This window comes from Dysidea avara, chromosome 1 (assembly GCF_963678975.1).
Source record: "Dysidea avara chromosome 1, odDysAvar1.4, whole genome shotgun sequence".
Classification (NCBI taxonomy): domain Eukaryota; kingdom Metazoa; phylum Porifera; class Demospongiae; order Dictyoceratida; family Dysideidae; genus Dysidea; species Dysidea avara.
The window spans coordinates 39,530,770-39,553,956 of NC_089272.1; the positions used below are offsets into that span (position 1 = coordinate 39,530,770).

Sequence of the window (23,187 nt, forward strand, 5' to 3'; positions counted from 1 at the left end):
TAGCTGAACTCTCTACAGGGTGACTTGTTTCTAGCTGATCTCTCTGCAGGGTGACTTGTTTCTAGCTGAACTCTCTACAGGTGATTTGTTTGCAGCTGAACTCTCTACATGGTGGTTTCTTTGTAGCTGAACTCTCTACAAGGTAATTTCTTCTAGCTGATCTTTCTACAGGGGGATTTGTTTGTAGCTGAATTCTCTACAGGGTGATTTATTTGTAGCTGAACTCTCTACAAGGTAACTTCTTTTGGCTGATCTTTCTACAGGGTGATTTGTTTGTAGCTGAATTCTCTACATGGTGGTTTCTTTGTAGCTGAACTCTCTACAAGGTGACTTCTTCTAGCTGAACTCTCTACAGGGTGATTTGTTTGCAGCTGAACTCTCTACATGGTGGTTTCTTTGTAGCTGAACTCTCTACAAGGTGACTTCTTCTAACTGATCTCTCTACAGGGAAATTTGTTTATAGCTGAACTCTCTATAGGTGATTTGTTTGCAGCTGAACTATCTACATGGTGGTTTCTTTGTAGCTGAACTCTCCACAAGGTAACTTCTTCTAGCTGAACTCTCTACAGGGTGATTTGTTTGCAGCTGAACTCTCTACATGGTGGTTTCTTTGTAGCTGAACTCTCTACAAGGTGACTTCTTCTAACTGATCTCTCTACAGGAAATTTGTTTGTAGCTGAACTCTCTATAGGTGATTTGTTTGCAGCTGAACTATCTACATGGTGGTTTCTTTGTAGCTGAACTCTCTACAAGGTAACTTCTTCTAGCTGATCTTTTTACAGGGTGATTTGTTTGTAGCTGAATTCTCTACAGGGTGATTTATTTGCAGCTGAACTCTCTACAAGGTGACTTCTTCTAGCTGAACTCTCTACAGAGTGATTGATTTTTTTGCAGCTGAACTCTCTACATGGTGATTTCTTTGTAACTGAACTCTCTACAGGGTGATTTGTTTGTAGCTGAACTCTCTACAGGGTGATCTGTTCGTAGCTGAACTCCCTACAAAGTAACTTCTTCTAGCTGATTTTTCTACCGGGCGATTTGTTTGTAGCTGAGTTCTCTACAGGGTGATTTGTTTGCAGCTGAACTCTCTACATGGTAGTTTCTTTGTAGCTGAACTCTCTACAATGTGACTTCTTCTAGCTGAATTCTCTACAGGGTGACTTGTTTCTAGCTGATCTCTCTACAGGGGATTTGTTTGCAGCTGAATTCTCTACATGGTGGTTTCTTTATAGCTGAACTCTCTACAAGGTGACTTCTTCTATCTGATCTCTTTACAGGGTGATTTGTTTGTATCTGAACTCTCTACAGGTGATTTGTTTGTAGCTGAACTTTCTACAAGGTGATACTTCTAGCTGATCTCTCTAGAGGATGACTTGTTTCTAACTGAACTCTCAACAGGGTGATCTGTTCATAGCTGAACTTTCTACCGGGTGATTTGTTTGCAGCTTAACTCTCTACATGGTGGTTTCTTTGTAGCTGAACTCTCTACAAGGTAACTTCTTCTAGCTGATCTTTTTACAGGGCATGTTTGTTTGTAGCTGAGTTCTCTACAGGGTGATTTGTTTGCAGCTGAACTCTCTACATGATGGTTTCTTTGTAGCTGAACTCTCTACAAGGTGACTTCTTCTAGCTGATACAGGGTGAATTGTTTCTAGATGAACTCTCTACAGGGTGACTTGCATGTAGCTGAATTGTCTATCAGATTAACTGTTTGTAGCTGAATTCCGTACAGAATATCCTGCAATGTAATATAATTCTGTAATGGAGTAAGTTATAAACGTAGCTGAATGCTCTATTAGGGTGACTGTTCTATTAGAGTATCTCGATCTCGCATTTGCTACACGTAGTTGCCTTTCGAATCATAACTCAGTGGTTTGTAATCCGATTCTTCTGTACTACTGCAAGGACTTTCTATGATGATTATTCCAGCTACACACTGATTTTCAGCTCATTGCTCTAAGCGGTTTGCCTGGTAGATGTGAAAACTAATAGTTTTTTTTATCAAAAAAATCGATCGCGTAATTTTGACACAGGTTGGGTTTTGCGTCATATCTCCATGGTCTTTATCTCAATTCCTTTCAAATCACAAAAGGGCACTCCTACTATAGTTACTCCATCTACATATAAATTTTCAACTCATTCCTCCAAGGGGTTTACCCTGTAGGCGTGACAGACCTTCGACCTTATTTTACGCACATAATCGGTCATAACACCGTGTATGTTCATCGGATTCCTACCAAAGTTGGTACTGAGATCCGCCTTAATGAGCCCTTCAAGTGTGCCAAATTTCAGCCCTATCCGAGTACGCATTCGTGTTTTATGTAAATATTTTAATAACGACAATTCAGGTGAATTTGGTGCAGCTTGGTCTTGGCACAAAATTCACCTGAATTGTCATTATTAAAATTTTTACCATTAACCCACCATCACAGCCATTTCTTGGCCGCCACCTTGGATTTCACACCTTTTTTCACCATAGCCTGTCTGAGGGCCGCACTTTTTTTACAGCTTGGCTGTTTTGGATTAGATTTCACTTCTTTTTGTATTTATATACCCCAAAGCCGGCCTATGGCCGGCTTTAGGGATTTTTTTAACCTATCATTTTTTCTTTACCACAGGAAGAAGAAAAGATGAAGCAGGGTGATTTCTTTGTGGCTGACCTCTCTACAAGGTTATCCTTCTAGCTGATCTCTCTACCGGATGACTTGTTTGTAGCTGAACTCTCTACAGGGTGGTTTGTTTGTAGCTGAATTTTCTACAGGGCGATTTGTTTGCAGCTGAACTCTCTACATGGTAGTTTCTTTGTAGCTGAACTATCTACAATGGAACTTCTTCTAGCTGAACTCTCTACAGGGTAACTTGTTTCTAGCTGAACTCTCTACAGGGTGATTTGTTTGTAGCTAAACTCTCTACAAGATAACTTCTTCTAGCTGATCTTTCTACAGGGTGATTTGTTTGTAGCTGAATTCTCTACAGGGTGACTTGTTTCTAGCTGATCTCTGTACAGGGTGACTTGTTCCTAGCTGAACTCTCTACAGGTGATTTGTTTGCAGCTGAACTCTCTTACATGGTGGTTTCTTTGTAGCTGAACTCTCTACAAGGTGACTTCTTCTAGCTGATCTCTCTACAAGATGACTTGTTTCTAACTGAACTCTCTACAGTGTAATCTGTTCATAGCTGAACTTTCTACTGGATGGTTTGTTTGCAGCTGAACTCTTTGCATGATTGTTTCTTTATAACTGAACTCTCTACAAGGTAACTTCTTCTAGCTGATCTCTCTACAGGGCAATTTGTTTGAGCTGAACTCTCTACATGATGGTTTCTTTGTAGCTGAACTCTCTATTAGGTACCTTCTTCTGGCTGATCTGACTACAGGGTGACTTGTTTGTAGCTGAATTCCCTACAGAATAACTTGCAATGTAATATAATTGAGTAAATTATAAATGCAGCTGAATGCTTTATTAGGGTGACTGTTCTATTAGAGTATCTCGATCTCGCATTTGCTACACTAGTCTCGCGTGCCAGACGGTTTGTGTGGGGGCGGCAAATAAGCCGTCTGGTCACTGTTGCACACATTCCGGGACCACTGCCGGAATGTTGGCAGAGCCTATCAAATCGCTTCGCGTACTCTGTGACGTAACAAACACTAATAATTCTAATTCTTCGTGTAATAAAGAACTGAATCTCGGCTACAGATTACTTTTTCAAAAATTTAACAACGCCATGGGTTTAGGATCTTTGTTTCCCTAGTACAGGGCTCTTAAAAGCGTTGGTATAAGAACGATTATGGTTCACTACGGATTTGTGAAACAGCGGAATTGTAGAGGAAGACGTTCAGCAATGTTTCGAATACGCCACCAGGACAATACCAGTACAATTATCGTTTTAGTCTGCTCACAGAGGTGATTGGAACGATTATTACATCATCCTTGGCGCAAAACAATGCCGTGATGTAATCTAATTGCATTCCAGTGAGTTCACAGAAAGTGTGCAACAGTGACCAGACGGTTTATTTGCCGCCCCCACACAAACCGTCTTGCACGCGAGACTATTGCTACACGTAGTTGCCTTTCGAATCATAACTCAGTGGTTTGTAATCCGATTCTTCTGTACTACTGCAAGGACTTTCTATGATGATTATTCCAGCTACACACTGATTTTCAGCTCATTGCTCTAAGCGGTTTGCCTGATAGACACGAAAACTAATAGTTTTTTTATTCATAAAAATCGATCGCGTAATTTTGACACAGGTCGGGTTTTGTGTCATATCTCCGTGGTCTTTGTCCCGATTCCTTTCAAACCACAAAAAGGCACTCCTACAATGGTTGCTCCATCCACATAGCAATTTTCAACTGATTCCTCAAAGGAGTTTACCCTGTAGGCATGACAGACCTTCGACCTTATTTTACACAAATAATTGGTCATAACTCCGTGAATTTTCATCGGATTCCTACCAAAGTTGGTACAAAGATCCGCCTTAATGAGCTCTTTAAGTGTGCCAAATTTCAGCCCGATCCGAACACGCATTCGTGTTTTATGGTGGATTTTGCAAAGTGTGCGAAATGAAGAAGAAGTAGAAGAAGAAGAAGCAGAAGAAAAAAACGAAGAAATTAAAACGAAATTCTGTTCGCTCGTATCTTGGAAATGGCTGGAGCGGTTTTCTTCAAATTTGGTGTGTAGACTCCCCTTGCTGGCCGGTACCTCTCTAGCAAATTTGGTTCCAATCGGATAAGGGATCACAGAGCTACATAGGTGTGAAAATTGCATTTTCTTTCTTCCTGTTAATATACTCATGGGTGGCACGCTGGCTTCTTGGGCCGCACGACACACTACCGTGTGTCTTGATAGGCAAGTGGCTATCTCAAGTAAGCAAAACATCAACTTAACTTTTAAAGGAAAACAACTACAGTGGAGGTGTCACAATGATGCAACAATACCTAAGGTGGAGTTGTGGTTTCAATTACAGCATTGTTATGCCGACTTTGAAGTGGTTTATACTTTTGAACTGATGACACTGCCATCACAAAATTTCTGTTGAGCTGAAATCGCTAACCTAAGCGAAGTAATTATGTATAACCCTATAAAATAAATACCAGTGACTACCTTCCACCCAACAGTACGTTATTTAAAGTTTTAAAGTATTCTGCATACATTACAAGGCTTGAAAAGATTACATAACAACACAAAACTTACGTATATTTAATGCACACGATAAAACTAATATTTTCATGATGATCGGCATCCCAGTAAAGATTTCACCTACCAATGGGTCACCCAGTAGAGAGTTCACTTACAAACAAATCACCCTGTGGAGAGTTCAGCTACAAATAAGCCACCCTGTAGATTTGTAGAGAGTTCAGCTAGAAATACATTACTGGTAGAGAGTTCAGATATAAAAAGTCACCCTGCGTAGAGTTCAGCTGCAAACAAGCCATCCTGTAGACAATTCAGCTACAAGCAAGTCATCCAGTATAGAGAATTCAGCTACAAACAAGCTACCTGTAGAGAATTCAGCTACAAACAATCATCCAGTAGACAGTTCATCTACAAACTATATCACTCTGTAGAGATTTCAGCTTCAAAAAAATCTTCCTCCAGATCTCACAGCAGAAATAGTGTTCCAATACTACCTATTCTAATCCTGTCTTTATTCAGTATTGGAACAACTATTTAAAAAAAACTCCCTATAACAAGAAAAATGAACCTCAGATCTATAAATTACTCTAATGTTATTCACTATTGTCGGCTGTGGTCTGTTTTTGTTTGAGCCAAGGTAGAATTTTTGGACTATTAGTTAGGGCTGAGCAACTTTATCATTTTATATATCACGATATTTTGAGAATATCGATATTGCGATATTTTGTTAATAACTATCGTGATACCATTCCTATACATTTACTGTCATTAAAATCCATTTGTTATCTAGTACTTGGCTAAGAATCCTTGCAAGTGATAAAGCTTACCCACCTGGGTACCACTGCAGAGAAGTGTAAACACCATAACATAACCTCAAAGCATGTGTTACAATAACTGTTACTGTAAACAAGGATGATAATGGCTAGTTTGGTACTACCTTTAAAGATTTAATTTCCTGCAGGGAAGCTGAGCAATACACTATGTAGCACCAGCTATGAATGACTTACGTGTAAGTATCGTGAACTATTCAGTATCATGAATAGTGGCTTTAGTATCGATCGTGATACTAAAAATTAATGGCAGTATCGCTCAGCCCTACATTATTAGTTCCAACACCTAAACATAGACAGAATAAATATAGTCAGTATTTGTGTATGAATTATGCTGTGTCTATTTAGAGAGTTCGGCTATCTACAGGTGACTTGTTTCTAGCTGAATTCTCTACCAGGTGACTTGTTTGTAGCTAAATCCTCTACCAAGAGACTAGCTTGTAGCTGAACCCTCTTGGGTGATCGGTTTGTAGCTTAACTCTAAAAGTGGCTGATCTATCTAAAAGATGGCTTGTTTGTAATTTAACTCTCAAAAGGTTGATATGTTTGTAGCTGCGCTCTCAATAGTAGGCATTCCAGTATCCAAGATTTTTTAATGAAAAAAACTCTGTGTATTTCTCAATAGAACTCAGGCACAAAATAACAACTCAAGTTTAACTTAGGATTGCTCCGACATCCGAGCTCCAATAATGCTGCAATTCACAATAATCACCCTGTAGACAGTTTAGCTACAAATAAGTCATCCATTAAGGAGCTCATGTACAAAGAAGTCACTTTATAAATGAATTACCCTGTGGAGAGTCAGCTACAAACAAATCACCCTGTAGAAATTTTAGCTATAAGCTAGTTACCTGGTAGAGAATTTAGCTATAAACAAGTAACCTAGTAGAGAGTTCAGCTACTTTGTAACTAAGTTACGTATGCAGTAGATTATAGTTAGTTATACAGTAGTTTGTAAAAAGGACTAATCAACTGTCCAAAATTGTAATAAGTTGGATATTTACATACCATTGGCCTGTTGAGAGAAGTTCATTCATTAAAAATTTGTATAATTAATAAAAAAAATGTATGTTTAAAATTAACTTTGCATCTTGTTTATACTTCTTGTAGTAAAGAAAAAAGACAGGCCCCAATGGCCTATGGCCTGCTTTGAGTACACAAATACAAAAAGAAGTGGTATCTACTACAAAACAGCCAAGCTGTAAAAAAGGATGCAATCCCCAAAAATCCATGGTAAAAAAAGTTGTGAAATCCAAGTTGGCAGCCAAGAAATGGCTGTGATGGTAGATAAATGGCAAAATCTTCAATAGTGACAATTCAGGTGAATTTGTTGCTAAGTCCCAGTGAAACATGGAGGAGGCAGTACAAATTCACCTGAATCATCATTAATAATTATTTTGTCATTTACATACCATCACAGTCATTTATTGTCCGCCAACTTTGATTTCGTTCAAGATCTTGCATGGGCTTGTTAAATCTTGCAAGTTTTCTTTTTTTTTACCTGTGTCACATCACCATTGAATATTGGAGGCCACACCTTTTTTTACAGCTTGGCTGTTTTGGAATATACATGGATACATATATATTATATGTATGTATCAAGCAAGACACACGGTAGTGTGTCATGTGGCCAAGAAAGCCGGTGACCACACTGTGAGTATATTGACAGGAAGAAAGAAAACAGCTTTTTCATGCATGCATACATGTAACTCCATGGCCCCTTCTCAAAAGCACACAATTTTTGCATTATAGCTGTCCCCCAGGTAGGGTACGCCACAAAGCAAATTTGATTAAATTTGCAACAGCCATTTGTGAGATATGGGCATTCAAAGTTTCATTTTAATTTCTTTGTTTTTTCCTTCTTGTGCCGTAAAGGCTTTATTAGAAGTCCTAACAAATGTGCACTCTATTAGAGTATTACAATAATACTATCAAAATTAATATTAAATTAACTCATGCTATGAAATACATTTATAAGTCTGTCTTCAATAATCATCATTGTATCTACATAGAAAAGAAGAAATGTGAGTAAAAGCAAACCTCATAGTCAACCACAGGTTGGTTTTGGGGCCTTATAAAGTACAAAAAGAAATGAAATCCACACAAAAAACAGCCAAGCTGTGAAAAAGAAAAAAATAGTGCGTCCTTAAAAGCCTGGGTGAATAAAGTTGTGAAATCAAAGGCGGCAGCCAAGAAATGGCTGTTATGATGTTAATACTAAAAAAATTTTATAATGGCTGTGTGCATTGTTAAAATTTATTAGCATTAACATCATTGCAGCCATTTCTTGGCTGCCGCCTTGATTTCTCAACTTTTTTCACCCAGACTTTTTAAGGCCGCACCACTTTTTTGCAGCTTGGCTGTTTTTGTGTGGATTATAATATACAGTACATTATGTACATGCATGTACATATGTTTGTTTGATATTATATAGAACAGCTACGTTTCTGGTGGTGGATCATCTTAAGTGTTGTAGTCTGTTTGTGTTTTGGGTGCTGCTGCATATCATCTATTTTCTTCTGTAAAAAAGTGAGAGGGACTGAAGGTATGTACATACAGTATACCTCCTGTTTATGTATGCTTTACAAACTTTCTGTGCATATAGCGCAAAAAAATTGAGATTTTAATCTTTAACATTAAATATCAAGACCTGATGTCTGGCTTCCCTCATAACACAATACGTTAATTCCAATATTACTGGTATACCTGAAAGTAAATACTTTTCAAACGGTTTGATGAGAATTTATATCACGGTATATGCTATTTTCAGCATACCGCCGAACACTAGTTGTGAAATATAAAAAGTCTAGAAGTGGCTGCAATGATGTTAGTCCCATTCTTCTTACATGATTGTGTAATCATAAAATGGTTCCCATTCACCTCATTGCTACTATTTCTTGACTGCCACCTTTAATTTAGCAACTTATTTTGTCTTGATTTTTTTGAAGATCTACGCTGTAGCCTTTTTCACAGTTTAGCTGTTTTAGTATCTAGATATCTACTTGTTGAATGTATACAGCTCCAAAAGTGGCCTCTTGCCTTAGTTTTCGCTGTTTCGTTGCTTTTCTATGGGAATAATAGAGTAAAAGAAACAGTTTGTTGTATTTATCATATGCATGTTCCTAATTTAATTTAATGTCAACTCTTGTAACACATGTGTATTTGTTGAATGAACATCGTATTAAAATTATTGTCTTTGGCCCAGCAACTGAGTGAAGATTTTTAAGTATAGATGTGGGTTATATATGTGACCCTCTGAGTGAAACCCGACTTGTTTGTATAATTCTGTTTTAGAGATAAATGCCATTGAAATACATTGGGTAAAAATGTGTGCTACTTACTGTAAATAATTTTACCCAGTGTATTAATAAACAGTGAAGGAAGACTTGAATTGAATAATTTAATATAGCAGTGGATTTGCCTCTTCATGAGAGTGGGAATATCTTTGTTTCGTTTCTGTACCATGGAACAAATGTTGTGGTAAATGTAACTTTATTGTTGCCATTTTTAAGCTTGAACAGCCTTCTTGCTTGATAGCATTGGTGTATTTAACTCAAAAACTAAAACTTGATGAATGCCCCAGTTCATGGTGAATAAAATGGCACAAGTCCCATCTCAGTAGCCCATTGCACTCGACAGTTATGATAGATTAAACAAGCACTTGCATTTTTTTTCCAGAATAAGCACTGTACAAATCGATTGTTTGCACTTCTTGTTGTTTATCGCTGCAACTCCAAAACCACTTGTCAGAAATGACTGAAACTCTAGCAGTCTATTGGTTTTTCCCTCTAGACAGCAATAATGTTACAAAATGAAATCTGAGGAAAATGCAAACAAGTCTGGTTTTCACTCAGAGAGTTACATGTAGTAATTAAAGATTTCTTCAATGTAAAGACAAGTACATTTGACTTTATTTGTGTTGTTGTGGATGTATTTAGACGGTGTGGTATCTGATTATATGGTTAATGATAGTACCAGCATGCGTGGGGTGTTGTGCAGATAATACTCAAATAAGATCTTGCATTTGATGGCTCTAGTGGTACTTTTAAGACATGTAATTAGGATATAAAAATTTAAGCAGCTACGTATTTATCTTCCCATAGTTGCAAAGATTACCAGTCTTCTTGCACATCATACACTCACTTCCTTGTGTAATTTAATGTGATTGGCACAGAGGCAGATTTTACTGTGCGTTATGTTATCAACAACATCATTCATGTAGCATAGGGCCCAGAACAATTCCTGGAGGGACACCAAATATTGCTACTAAGTAAGACAAAATATGTCAATAGTTACTTGTTGGTAGCAGCCAGTTAAAAAAGATGAGATTCATTGGTAGGCATACCATACCACAGCAGTTTGTGTTATTATTATTTATGCATGATGAACAGAACCTCGTGAGTTTGTGTGCATGTACAAATTGTTCAAAATTCATCGGATCTTGTTATGCAAACCTGTTTACATGAAGAGCATTAGAAACAATTTACAAGGTTTCCCAGCCAAGGCCTTCAATTTGTTATCACGTGTACAATCTGTTGATCATACACTACAATAGCAGTGTATAGTAGGGACCACAAAGGAGTAAGTGTGGCCCATGAAATTACATCACCCAAAAAACAACCTCAATCTCCCAGACGATGATGAGGCAGTACTGTTTAGGTAAAACTAAGCCCAAACAAGCTTTCAGATCGACCCAAAACGCTTTCAACAAGTTGCAATTGAATTTTAAAAATTTTTATTCAACGGAATTTTCTACTGACTGCCAGACTGACTGACTCTGACTGACTGACTGACTGACTGACTGACTGACTGACTGACTGACTGACTGACTGACTGACTGACTGACTGACTGACTGACTGACTGACTGACTGACTGACTGACTGACTGACTGACTGACTGCCCGATGCCTTCAGACAAGCGTAACTTGATAATGGCTAAGGCTACGGTCTTGATTTTTTCACTGTTCGACGTCGCTTCGGCCTGAGAGGTGCCTTTTGGCATACCATATAGTATGTTCACGTTGAGCTGAATCCTGAAAAATGGCTAAAAATTAAAAGTGGATTTTTTCTCAACAGAGTTAACATTTCAGCCAACCAGATGATTATTGGTAACAACAGCAAAGGTGTCAACAACAGACACGTATGGCTTGGCTCCATTACAAGTTTGGGAAAAGGCTGTATTGGGCACTGTACTTATATGGCTTCCCCATAGGAAATATATTGTGAAAATTTGTAAATATTATGTCTAACATTTGAACAACAAGATTTTGAAATATTTTTAGCGGGTCAAGCAGTACTACAAATGAACCAAATTTCAAGATCGTGTGTAATTGCATCCATGAGTTATTTAATGTTTTTGAGGGTTCAGCGCAATGTAAACATACTATAGTACATACGTACAATGCATTCTTCATAGACTTAACAGTGTCCTCCTTTGTGTCCCATTCATCTTTGCTGACAGGGAAAAGTGTTGATTTGGTGGTAGCACGTGATGGCTTCCCTTCGCAACAAAAATCATCCGTATATTTCATAGTGGCTACTTCGATTGCAGAGGTGTTTTTAAAACAGTTTTTGATTTGTATTGCTGTGTAATGGGTTGAACATAGCCAACAGTGAAGCAATACTTCACTTTTCAGATGATAATATATATAACTGGAGCGTGCGACACCAACCCTTTATTTGGACTGATGAGATGCTTTTCAAACAGCTCTTGATTCATACTGCTGTGTAATGGGTTAAACATAACTGACAACATAGCGTAATCATACTTCACTTTTCAGACAATATAGCTGGGGCGCACGGTGTCATTTCAAATGCAGTATGCGTCACCAATCATAATAATATTATTTACAAAAAAAAGTTAACAAACGAGTATTTCAAAAATTTTGGAATTTATAACTAAAGTAGGGACCATAGCACATCGATAAAAAGTACTGAAACAAGCTGGAGTAGTGCACGATATTAAATGGAGTTTAACTATGTAAACTAGGTTAATGTTGCAGTCGAGCATGCGTGAGTGTATTATGATAGTGACTAACCCGAAGCTCCACCATGACTGGAGGGAAGATTGAGCAGGCACACATGTGAGAAGGGTTGGCAATAATTGGAGAATAACATTGCACATGCATTACAAGAAAAAGGCGCACGGAGAGGTGCTAGAACACATGGTGCTACATGGCATAGTGAATATTGTGGTTTCGTTAACATACTGCCTAAAAACACTGCAAGAGGGGCTTTACGGCAGAAAATGAAACAGTCTTGGAACTATACCGGAGGTTCAATGCTGCCAACTCAATGAGACATTCATCGTTTCGTTGATATGCCACCAAAATGACACAGGAGGGGCGTCACAGAACAGTCAAGGAACTAGACCGGACGTTATTACCAGTACATTCGTCAATATTCCACATCACGGTAGTTAGTAATTTTGTTGTAGCTTTTTTCCTTTGCTCCTTTCAAAGGCATGGCTGATTACCTCAACAAAACTAACCTGGTAAGATTAATAAACAACTACACAGCATTAATGAATGCTAGAGATAACAACTCCTCAACTACTATACCCAATCACTCTTGTCTTAAACGGGCACACATGTTCACACTTCATAAATTGACATGCAAAAATCATGTGTTTAGGCAGTGACATGTTCCACAGCTATCAATTATTTTTCGGGAAGAAGGAGGGCCAATGGATGATGCAAGAGCATGGTACAGTGGACAAAACGTAATCAACACAGCAGATTCGTAAATCTGCTGTCACTACCTTGGCTGTCTAAAATTTCTGGAACCATGTACCTAGCACTAACGGTTCTTACAGCAAGCAGGCAGGCAGATGAATTGTAAATGAATTTCAAAATTACTGTAGACTAAAGTATTCAACTTTTTACTTCGTTTAACAAAGGTACAACATCATTACAGCTATATTAATGCATTCCAGGTGGTGTTTTGGGAAAAAATTATTGCAAAGATGTATTTTGAAGTGTAAACTTTCTTACCGATCCCTACTTATTAAACACTAACGTACTTCATGATAGGAAGAAAGAAAATGCTAATTTCACACAACATAGCTCTGGTCTCCTTTCTTCAAATGGTAGGATTTTTAAACTACACGTTTCCTCAACCTTCAGCACTCCACATACCTATTGTAATTTGAACAAGATCATCTGATGCATTCATCAAGCATGCGCCCTTAAAGTTTGGTTTAATATCTTCACTATTTTCAACTTTCCATTTCAAGGGCTTAGGTTTTTCTCCTTTTATCATACGCCTTACAAAAACATTGTAAAATGCAATTCACAACTCAGTTGCTTTAAAAGTTGTTGTATTTTAAGTACACAAATTCACATACCAAGTGTGGTGCAAATCTGATACGTAAGTGCTGTAGGCAATTATTTGCAATAAAAGACCATATGTGACTGAATTTGACAAAATCCGGCTTCGACGCACAAAGCTTCGTTATGCGATATGGAACTTTTAAGTAATCATTGTGTAGTGTGGTGCGTGGCATGTGTAACACATGTACATGAGAAGGTGTGATGTGTAATAAAGGTGTAGCATTCAAAAACCAGGGTGAAAAGTGTAAAATAAAAGATAGCAGTCAAGAAATGACTGCAATAATGTTGATGGTAATACATTTTAATAATGGCTGTGTGTATTATCAGGAGCCCATAAGCATGACTTGCGGCACTTATGGACTCCTGCCGCCTTTGATTTTAAAACTTTTCACCCTGATTTTTGAAAGCCATGCCCTTTTTACAGCTTTGCTGTCTTTGTTTAGATTATCAAGACACACAATAGTGTGTTGTGTGGCCCATGAAGCCGGTGCGCCACACCGTGGGTATATTGACAGGAAGAAAGAAAATGTCATTTTCACATGTATCTCGATGATCCCTTATGCGATTGGAACCAAATTTGCTACAGAGTTGCCTGTGGTCAGGGGAGTCTACATACCATATTTGAAGGAAATCACTCCAGCCATTTCGTTTTTTTTATTCCTTCTTCGTGTTTTCGCACACTTGCAAAAATTGCTATAAAACGCAAACTCATACTCCGATCACCTTGACATTTTGCACACAGAACGGGAGTCCAAAGGAAAATCCTAGCATCAAATTTGGTGCACATCCGATGAATGGTTCAGGAGTTATGACTGATTGTTCGAGTAAACACTTTTTCAGCTATAAGTCACTAAGTCTAAGGCCTTGAAATTAGGTTAGGTAATCCTAAGGCTGCAGCACATGTTGCTGTCAGACCTTCAGTGCTGGTCACTGTAAAGCACTAATACAATAAAACAAGATCGATTTGTTGTCACGCCTACAGGGTAAACTGCTTCATGGAATGAGTTAAAAATTGCTATGTAGATGGAGTAACCATCATAGGAATGCCTTTTGGTGGTTTGAAAGGAATCAAGATAAAGATCATGGATATATGACACAAAACCCAAACTGTGTCACAATTATGCAATCGATTTTTATGAATAAAAAAGTATTAGTTTTTACGCCTACTAGGCAAACCGCTTAGTGCAATGAGCTGAAAATCGGTGTATAGCTGGAATACTCTTCATAGAAAGTCCTTGCAGTAGCACAGAAGAATCGGATTACAAACCACTGAGTTATGATTCAAAAGCCAACTCCATGTAGCAAATGCGGGATCGAGATACTCTAATAGGACAGTTACCCTAATAGAGCATTCAGCTAATTTATTTACTCCATTATAGAATTCTATTACATTACAAGTTATTCTGTAGGGAGTTCAGCTGCAAACAGTTAATCTTATAGACAGTTCAGCAAGAAGCAAGTCACCCTATAGAGAGTTCAGCTACAGATATATTGCTGTAGTGATTCAGAACATTACAAGTCACACTGAAGAGAATTCAGCTATAAAAAAGTCATGCACCCTGTAGAGAGTTTAGCTACAAGCAATTTACTCTGTAGAAGTTCTGCTACAAACAAGTCTTCATGCAGAGAGTTTAAAACCCCCTCACTACCAAATTTGTAGAGGCTCTAATCTACTGTTTCTAAACTGCTATAACTTACATACCATACCATATAATCCTATAAAACTATAATATCAAATTACTCGCTATAGAACAAGGAATTCGATTATGAAGTTTTTGTTTACACAACAGCAACCACAAATCCATTATATATCTTTAAAGTACGAAATGTGATCTAAGTGAACCAAATGTGAAATTTCACTACTTAACTGGCTAGCATTGTTTATAATAATACAATAAACATCTCCAACCTGTTTACAGTTGAAGTAATTATCTCTAAGTCATTTCCAGCATTTGAGCAAGTGCGCATGCGCATACAAGCACAAGGTCACTGTTTTGAGGCATACGAAACTAGCAATACGCCACTCCGACCTATATAATCCCTCTCCTCACTGTTTCTTTTTTTAGTAGTGCCATTATCAAATCAAAGAATCATCTACAATGCTTGTTATCGACATTTCGAAAATACGCGATTGCATCATCTAACTACGCAATAGTGTGCAAGAGACCGGTTATCCCTGTTCCTGTTCACTTAAGGGTGTGCCCACTACAGGATAAGTGCAGGGGCTACTAAAACGCTTGAGTGAAGTTACAGAGCATTTAGAATGTGATGCTATGGGCGTTTATAATTGAAACCACCATATGGCAGTTGTGGCGGTGAGAGGGTTAACAACCAAAATCCACCATGTAAAGAATTCAGTTTTTCTAACAAGTTACTCTGTAGAGAGATCAACTAGAAACAAGAGAGAGCTCAGCTAGAAACATCACCTTGTAGAGCGTTCAGCTACTAACAAGAGAGATCAGATAGAAGAAGCCACCTTGTAGAGGGCACCCTAGAGAGAGTTCAGCTAGAAAAATATCACCCTGTATAGAGTTCATCTACAAAGAAACCATCCTGTAGAGAGATCAGCTAGAAACAAGTCACCTGTAGAGACATCAGCTACAAAGAAACCATCCTGTAGTCAGTTCAGCTACAAACAAATCACCCTGCAGAGAGTTTGGCTACAAAAAATCACCCTGTAGAGATATATTCAGCTACACACAAATCACCTTGTAGAGTGTACAACTAGAGGGATCAGCTACAAGAAGTTACATTGTAAAGAGACTAGCTAGAGGAAATCACCTTGCAGAGAGTTCAGCTACAAACAAATCACCCTGTAGAGAGTTCAGCTACAACCACATCACCCTGCATAGAGTTCGGCTACAAAGAAACCATCATGTAGAGAGTTCAGCTGGAAACAAATCACCTTGTAGAGAGTACATCTACAAACAAGTTACCCTATAGAGAGTTCAGCCACAAACAAATCACCCTGTAGAGAGTTCAGCTACAACCACATCACCATGCATAGAGTTCGGCTACAAAGAAACCATCATGTAGATAATTCAGCTATAAGAAGTCACCTTGTAGAGAGTTCAGCTACAAAGAAACCACCATGTAGAGAGTTCAGCTGCAAACAAACCACCCTGTAGAGAATTCAGCTACAAATAAATCGCCCTGTAGAAAAATCAGCTAGAAGAAATTACTTTGTAGAGAGTTCAGCTACAAAGAAACCATCATGTAGAAAGTTCGACTACCAACAAGTCACCCTGTAGAGAGATCAGCTAGAAGAAGTTACCTTGTAGAGAATACAGCTACAAAGAAACCATTATGTAGAGAATTCAGCTACAAACAAGTCACCCTGTAGAAAGATCAGCTAGAAGCAGTTACCTTGTAGAGAGTTCAGCTACAAAGAAACCATCAAGTAGAAAGTTCGGGTACAAACAATACACCCTGTAGAGAGATCAGCTAGAAGAAGTTACCTTGTAGAGAGTTCAGCTACAAAGAAACCATCATGTAGGGAGTTCAACTACAAATAAATCACTCACTAGAGAGATCACGTACAAACAAGTCACCCTATAGAGATATCAGCTAGATACAAGTTACCCTATAGGGATCAGCTACAAACAAATCACCCTGTAGAAACATGTGTTCGAAACAAATCACCATGTACAGAGTTCAGCTAGAAACAAGTCACTCTGAAAAGAGTTCAGCTACAAACAATGGGAGTTTCAGCTACAGTTCAGTTATGTATAAGAAATCACCTTATTACCTACAGTATGATTATCTCTCATTGATAAATATAACAAATATTTTTAATCAGACAAAAAGCTGTACACAACATTTCTTCCTTTGTTCCACAATTCCTGTAGAAAAGAAAAAAGTAAAACAAGTTAGAAGGAAGCACCAAAGCCAATTAATGACCAGCTTTGTGGCTTGCAATACAAAAAGAAGTGATATCTAAACCAAAACAGCCAAGCTGTAAAAGAAGTGCGACCCTCAAAAAGGCCAGGATGAAAAAAGATGTGAAATCCAAGGTGGCAGCCAAGAAATGGCTGTGATGGTAGGTTAATAGCAAAAAGTTTAATTACGACAATTCAGGTGAATTTGGTGCCGAATCCTAGTGGAAGAGGCAATGCAAAGTCACCTGAATTGTTGTAATTAAAATTTTTGCCATTAACCTACCATCACAGCCATTTCTTGGCCGCCACCTTGAATTTCACATCTTTTTTCATCCTGGCCTTTTTGAGGGCCTCATTCATTTTTTACAGCTTGGCTGTTTTGGTTTAGATAGTATGTATGCCTACACTTATGCACCATCTTTTCTTGGTTAGACACCACACCTTCAATAGTAGTCACATTTGAATGATATCACAATTGAAAATAAGGTTTGAAACAATAGTTTTAAGTGGTTGAGTTTGAATAATTGCCACATAGTTTTTTTGAACAAATGTCATGGAATTTAACCAAGTAAATATGATACATTCACACATACAGCACACATAAACATAGTCATATGTAGCTATTATTTATCACATTTTATGACTGATACTTTAGAAATGAACCGCTGCTGCTTTATCATTTTGGCAATCTGTTCTTGTGGTCTGACCATTGTCATATGGTACATCTATAAAAACCTCATAGTAGATAAAAGAAAGGCCACTAAAGGTATGTGCATAAATGTGAGGTACTTTGTACGTGCACACAATTAGTACAATTTTATGATAATAATTTTGATAAGTGCTTAGTTAAGTGTTTAGTGATAAGTGTTTAGCGCTAAGTGTTTGGTGCAGCTTAGTTTATGAGTGCTTGATTGAGTACATAGTAACGGAGAAAAATGCATGCAATCATTACATGCATTTTTCTTCCGTTACTATGTACTTAAACAAGCACTCATTGCATGCATTGTTATTTCCCAAATGCTGTTTTGTTGTGTGATATCCTATAACTGCACAATGGTAAAGTTTTAGTTACAAATGTTACAATTTTATGCATTCTATTATTGCATGCATTTTCTTTTCATCATTTCTGAACTAAGTTGCACTATCATAAAATTATCAAAATTATTATTATAGAACTTATTGTGCTTTAAGTTTAAAACCAAATGCAGGTACAATGCACTATATATGTTCAGTATTAATTTTGTATTTTAATGCACACATTGTGCTTTATATCAAAATATCTTGAAAATTGTTCCTATTATGCTGGCATAATGCTTGATGCTTTTTAAAATTATGCTAGCATTTACCACAAGCCTGTTTTTGTCTGCATAATATTTATGTGTTAATCATTACATTATGCAACATGTCTACAATTTTTATAGATGCAGGTGATAAGACATTGCGAAAAACCAAGTATGTCTATATGTGTCTTACTTATTGCCTATGCTTGTATGTAATACCATACAATTTATTTATGGAATGTACTCATAGTGAGTAAGATCTAAAATACTGGTGGTGAGCTCCATAGATGGAGTATATATAGCCAGGCTTCTGTAACAGTAAAATATTCCTGGACTCCACTCATTCAAGCACATGCAATTATGAAATTTATATATAAATGTATTACAAATCCATCCTACTGTGGACTCTTCATACATAATATGTTTATAAAGATGCATGGTTGTGTTACCTATAATCGTTAAATGTAGCTACTGCTACATTGCTGCTTTCCGTAGTCATGTACTTGTACTACATTACAACTTGCATGATACATAGGCATGTGAATTTGACTTCACATAACTCTACCTATTCATCAATCACTCACATCTCTTCATCAATTCATTCATACCATACCAGTCTATTACCTACGCATAACTGAATTAGGGTTAAAATGTCCACTAGTATATAATTATATGTGACCGGGCCTGCGAAAACAGGGCATGTGGGCACAAACTACATCCCATTGCTCTACAGGTCATATCTCTGTACTGGAAAAGTATATTTCCATTCTGTAACTTGCATCATGATGCCACTTAAATGCTTACTAAGAGGTGAAAATTGCAATGCCATAGCATAATGGTACAAAACATTATGAGTGATGAAAATGTGAAAAAGTAGGCAAAAATCATGTGCCCACATGCCCTATTATCGCAGGCCCGGTCACATATAGACAACCTCCCTTGTTTCACTACTTTTATGACTATGATCCCTAACCAGACTTATTTATAATATTTCCTTCTTTTTGTTTGTTTTTATTTTTATAACATAATTATGACTATTGAACCCCTGTAAACCGCTTCAAAAGGAAGAAAGATGCCAAGCATGCCATTAAATTAATTTTGTGCCTGAACACATGCCCAAACTATCCTGTGGAGCAATTAACATGCCATTATGCTTGGTTTTCAGCTATGTTCAACCTGTTACACAGCATTAAAAGTGAAGAACACTAAGTGAAGGACCTCTGCAATCAATCCTGTCACAACAGAAAACTTGGACAATTCTAGTTACTTAGGGAACTGTCATACTGCACTACCGTAAATTGACACCTTTCACTGTCAGCAAAGATGAATGGGACCCAAAGAAGGACACAGGTATGTAAGTTTATGAAGCATACTGCAGTATGCCTAAAGGCACTGTTGACTTGTTTCTAGCTGTACTTTTTACTGGGTTATCTGTTTCTAGCTGAACTCTCTATAGGTGACTTTTTTCTAGCTGAACTCTCTACAGAATGATTTTCTTGTAACTGAACTCTCCACAGTATGATTTTTTTGTAGCTGAACACTCTACTGGGTGACTTGTTTGTATAGGTAAGCACACACATTTGAGTGTAATTAGGGAATAATTGTACGAGTAACAGTCAAAATTGCACTTGGCTTCGCCTCGTGCAATTTTGGCTGTTACGAGTACAATTATTCCATAATTGCACAAAAATGTGTGTGATTACCTACTAATCACATAGTGACCACTCTTCATGGTTTGTAGTACACATCTATCCAGTTCTATGTGGCCATTAACTTCCACCAGGTGATTGCATCATCCTTCTTTTGTATTACATCATTTGTTGTTGTACTTAAAAGGCTTCACATTTCAGCAATTCTGATTGGCTACTCAAAATGTCTACATATTTTACACTTAAATGGCTTCTTTTGTAACTTATTTTGATTGGCTATTGATTATATTACTTTCTTGTTGCACTTAAAAGGCTTCTGTTGTTCTGCTATTTTATTGGCTACTTTACAGTGCAATTACAGAAACAAGGCCATGCGATTTGGGATTAATTACACTCTTACTATAGAGACTAATGTATGGCAAACTAAATCACTATGTGATTAGTAGCTGAACTCTCCACAGTATGATTTTTTTTGTAGCTGAACACTCTACTGGGTGACCTGTTTGTAGCTGAACTCTCTCGGGGGGGGGGGATAGAAAGTACCACCCTCCCCCTTCAGAAATGTTTTTGTGGTGTCGCTCCTTAGACATAATTCAAACATTTTTAGTGCGGTTTATAAGTGTTTAATATAATACAGTAAAACTGTTTCTAACAAATTTTTATCCATATAGGCATAGCACAAGAGGGAAATAGGTGGGATAGTACTCTCTCTGAATTTAGAGATTGAGATACTCTAATAGAACAATCATTTACTCTAATAAAGCAATCAACAATATAGAACACTGTTTGTCAGTTTAAACAACTAAAATGCTTGATATAAATTGAGTTACTGACTCTATTCTCACCTAAGAAATTCTCTGGAGATGGAAAATCATGCATCTGCATACCACATGCCAGGACTACGTATATATTGCGATGCTTGTGCAGGACACCTTATACTTTAAGCTTGAACATTCTATGAATTTTTTCAACTTGAATTACCACCAAAATCATTCTCAAAAGGTCAAGTTTTCACAATTTCCTTATAGACTTTATAGCTACTACCAGCTCAGTAATATTCATGCTTCCAGTTTTGAATTTTCATAAACATTTATAAATTTTAGTCAAAATTGCCACCAAATATCATCTCAGAATATACTACACTTACTTTATTTTCTATCTCAGTATAAACTGTAGCTACTATTAGCATTCATACTTTTCAGTATTGAACTCAGTAAATTTAGTAAAATTGCCACCAAATTTAATCTCACCATGTAAATTTTCAAAATTTCCTTGGGGAGCAACCTACTAGTAGGCCTTTACACTGTACTAGTTCTGTTTTCTATAGCTCAGTAGCTATACTATTAGCATTCATACTTCCAGTGTTGAACTATAACAAACTTCAGTTAACATTGCCACCAAATTAAATCTCAGAATATCACAATTTCCTGGCCTGGGGGAGCATGTCCCAAGGTCCTCCTAGAAAGTTCATGCATGCTTCGTGTTTCACAGAGTGTGCTTCACACACAGTGGAGTCACTTCTGCCAGTATACCCTCCTTAGCAAAATACTGGATTCACCCTGATACCATGGAACTTTACAGCCAACCCCTGCATGGTTGGCCAGAGCTCTGTCAATAACTCATACTTGTTGTATGGACTTGGAATTAAGCAGACCACTAAATTAAATAGTTTTAAACAGTATGGTTTGATTGTATTTATGCTGCTTTGTGTTTGTGTTGAAAATTTAAACATGCACATATTGTCATGGGTAGAACACCACATTCAGTATGTTAAAGCATTATGCAGACATGTTTTTTGCCACTTTTCATGGTAATTATTGCCTGTCTTTATGATGCACTCTTTTAACCATAGAGTGTTTTTTTGCTCTGATTTTATGTGTACAGCATACAGTACTATATGGTATATAATGTGCAAGCTCCAAGCCTGTATTTGCCTGGGTTTTTGTACTTGTACCTACCTAGCTACCCGCTATTGTTTTTTACCTTTTCCCTACAGGTATACACGTCTGACAGAAGCTACTAGCACTTGAAGATACACTTGAACTTTTTAATGTTTTGCTGTTTTACATTGTACTGACAATTTGCTGTTCACGTCATAATCAATTTTGTTGTTTTGATAGGCTGGTATCTTGCATTCATATTTATGACACATAATGATGCATATATAGTATACTGTAGTATATGCAAACTATGTATGCAGTACAGTAGTTTATGGGATGGTCTTATCGATGAATTGTGTGTCACATGTTATGCCTAAAAAAGCCAGAGTGATGGATTTACGTATCATGATACAACAATTCCCCCATACAATAGTTAACTGTACAAAAAAGACGTGTCCAAAAAATAAGCAACTAAAAGAGCTACTGTAATATCTGGTGGCCAGTGGTGGGGCCAAGAAAATTAATACTGGCAACTAACTATTTATAAAAATTGATAGTTTATCATTGACTCGTGGAGTCTGACTGCAATTACCTCTAATTGGCTAGTAAATCAGAAAGTTTTTCAATAGTCATTGCTGAGGAAAAAATATGGCCAAATTACTAGCCAATTAGAGTTACAGGGAAATAATTAGGAATGCAGCAAGACTGAACGAGTCAATGATAAAGGACCAGTAAAGTTGCCAGTATTAACATTCATTACTTGGCCTCAACAGATATTATATAGCTTCTTTAGTTGTCAGTTACTTTTAGTTTAATGGACACATCATTTTTATACAGCCAAGCTGTTTTCCATGGGGCTATTGCTGTATTTCAAAGATATCAGGCGTCTGACTTTTCTAGGTATGTAGCACATAACTGATCAATAACTTTGAGAATACACTCTAAAACAATAAGATAGCAGCGCAGCAATTTAAACATTAAAGTAAAAAGGTCTTTGTAAGAGGTGATCTTTATAAAGAGGTGACTACATAGTGAACTTACTTTTTTTTATTATTCCATTCTAGTGCACCATTCCACTGAATCCAGATGCCCCCTCAGAAATGATGTAATACAATAATCACCTTGGTGATCATTAACATTATTCCTTTGGGGTTGTCTATATAGTCATTGAAGAATCCTAGCATTGCATATATGTCTTTAAAT

At 37.3% G+C, this 23,187-nt stretch overlaps 1 protein-coding gene across 1 annotated transcript in view; it reads left to right on the forward strand.

The window, feature by feature from the left end:
- Positions 1 to 22,276, forward strand: part of LOC136250185 (phosphatidylinositol phosphatase PTPRQ-like) — a 113,273-nt gene extending 90,997 nt beyond the window's left edge. The window contains exons 11-14 of the mRNA XM_066042368.1: positions 8,401 to 8,511; positions 17,831 to 17,941; positions 18,597 to 18,627; positions 22,101 to 22,276. Of these exons, the coding sequence (XP_065898440.1) occupies positions 8,401 to 8,511; positions 17,831 to 17,941; positions 18,597 to 18,627; positions 22,101 to 22,134 (287 nt within the window). The 3' untranslated portion in view covers positions 22,135 to 22,276. The remainder of the gene's footprint in view (positions 1 to 8,400; positions 8,512 to 17,830; positions 17,942 to 18,596; positions 18,628 to 22,100) is intronic.
- Positions 22,277 to 23,187: the final 911 nt, after the last annotated feature.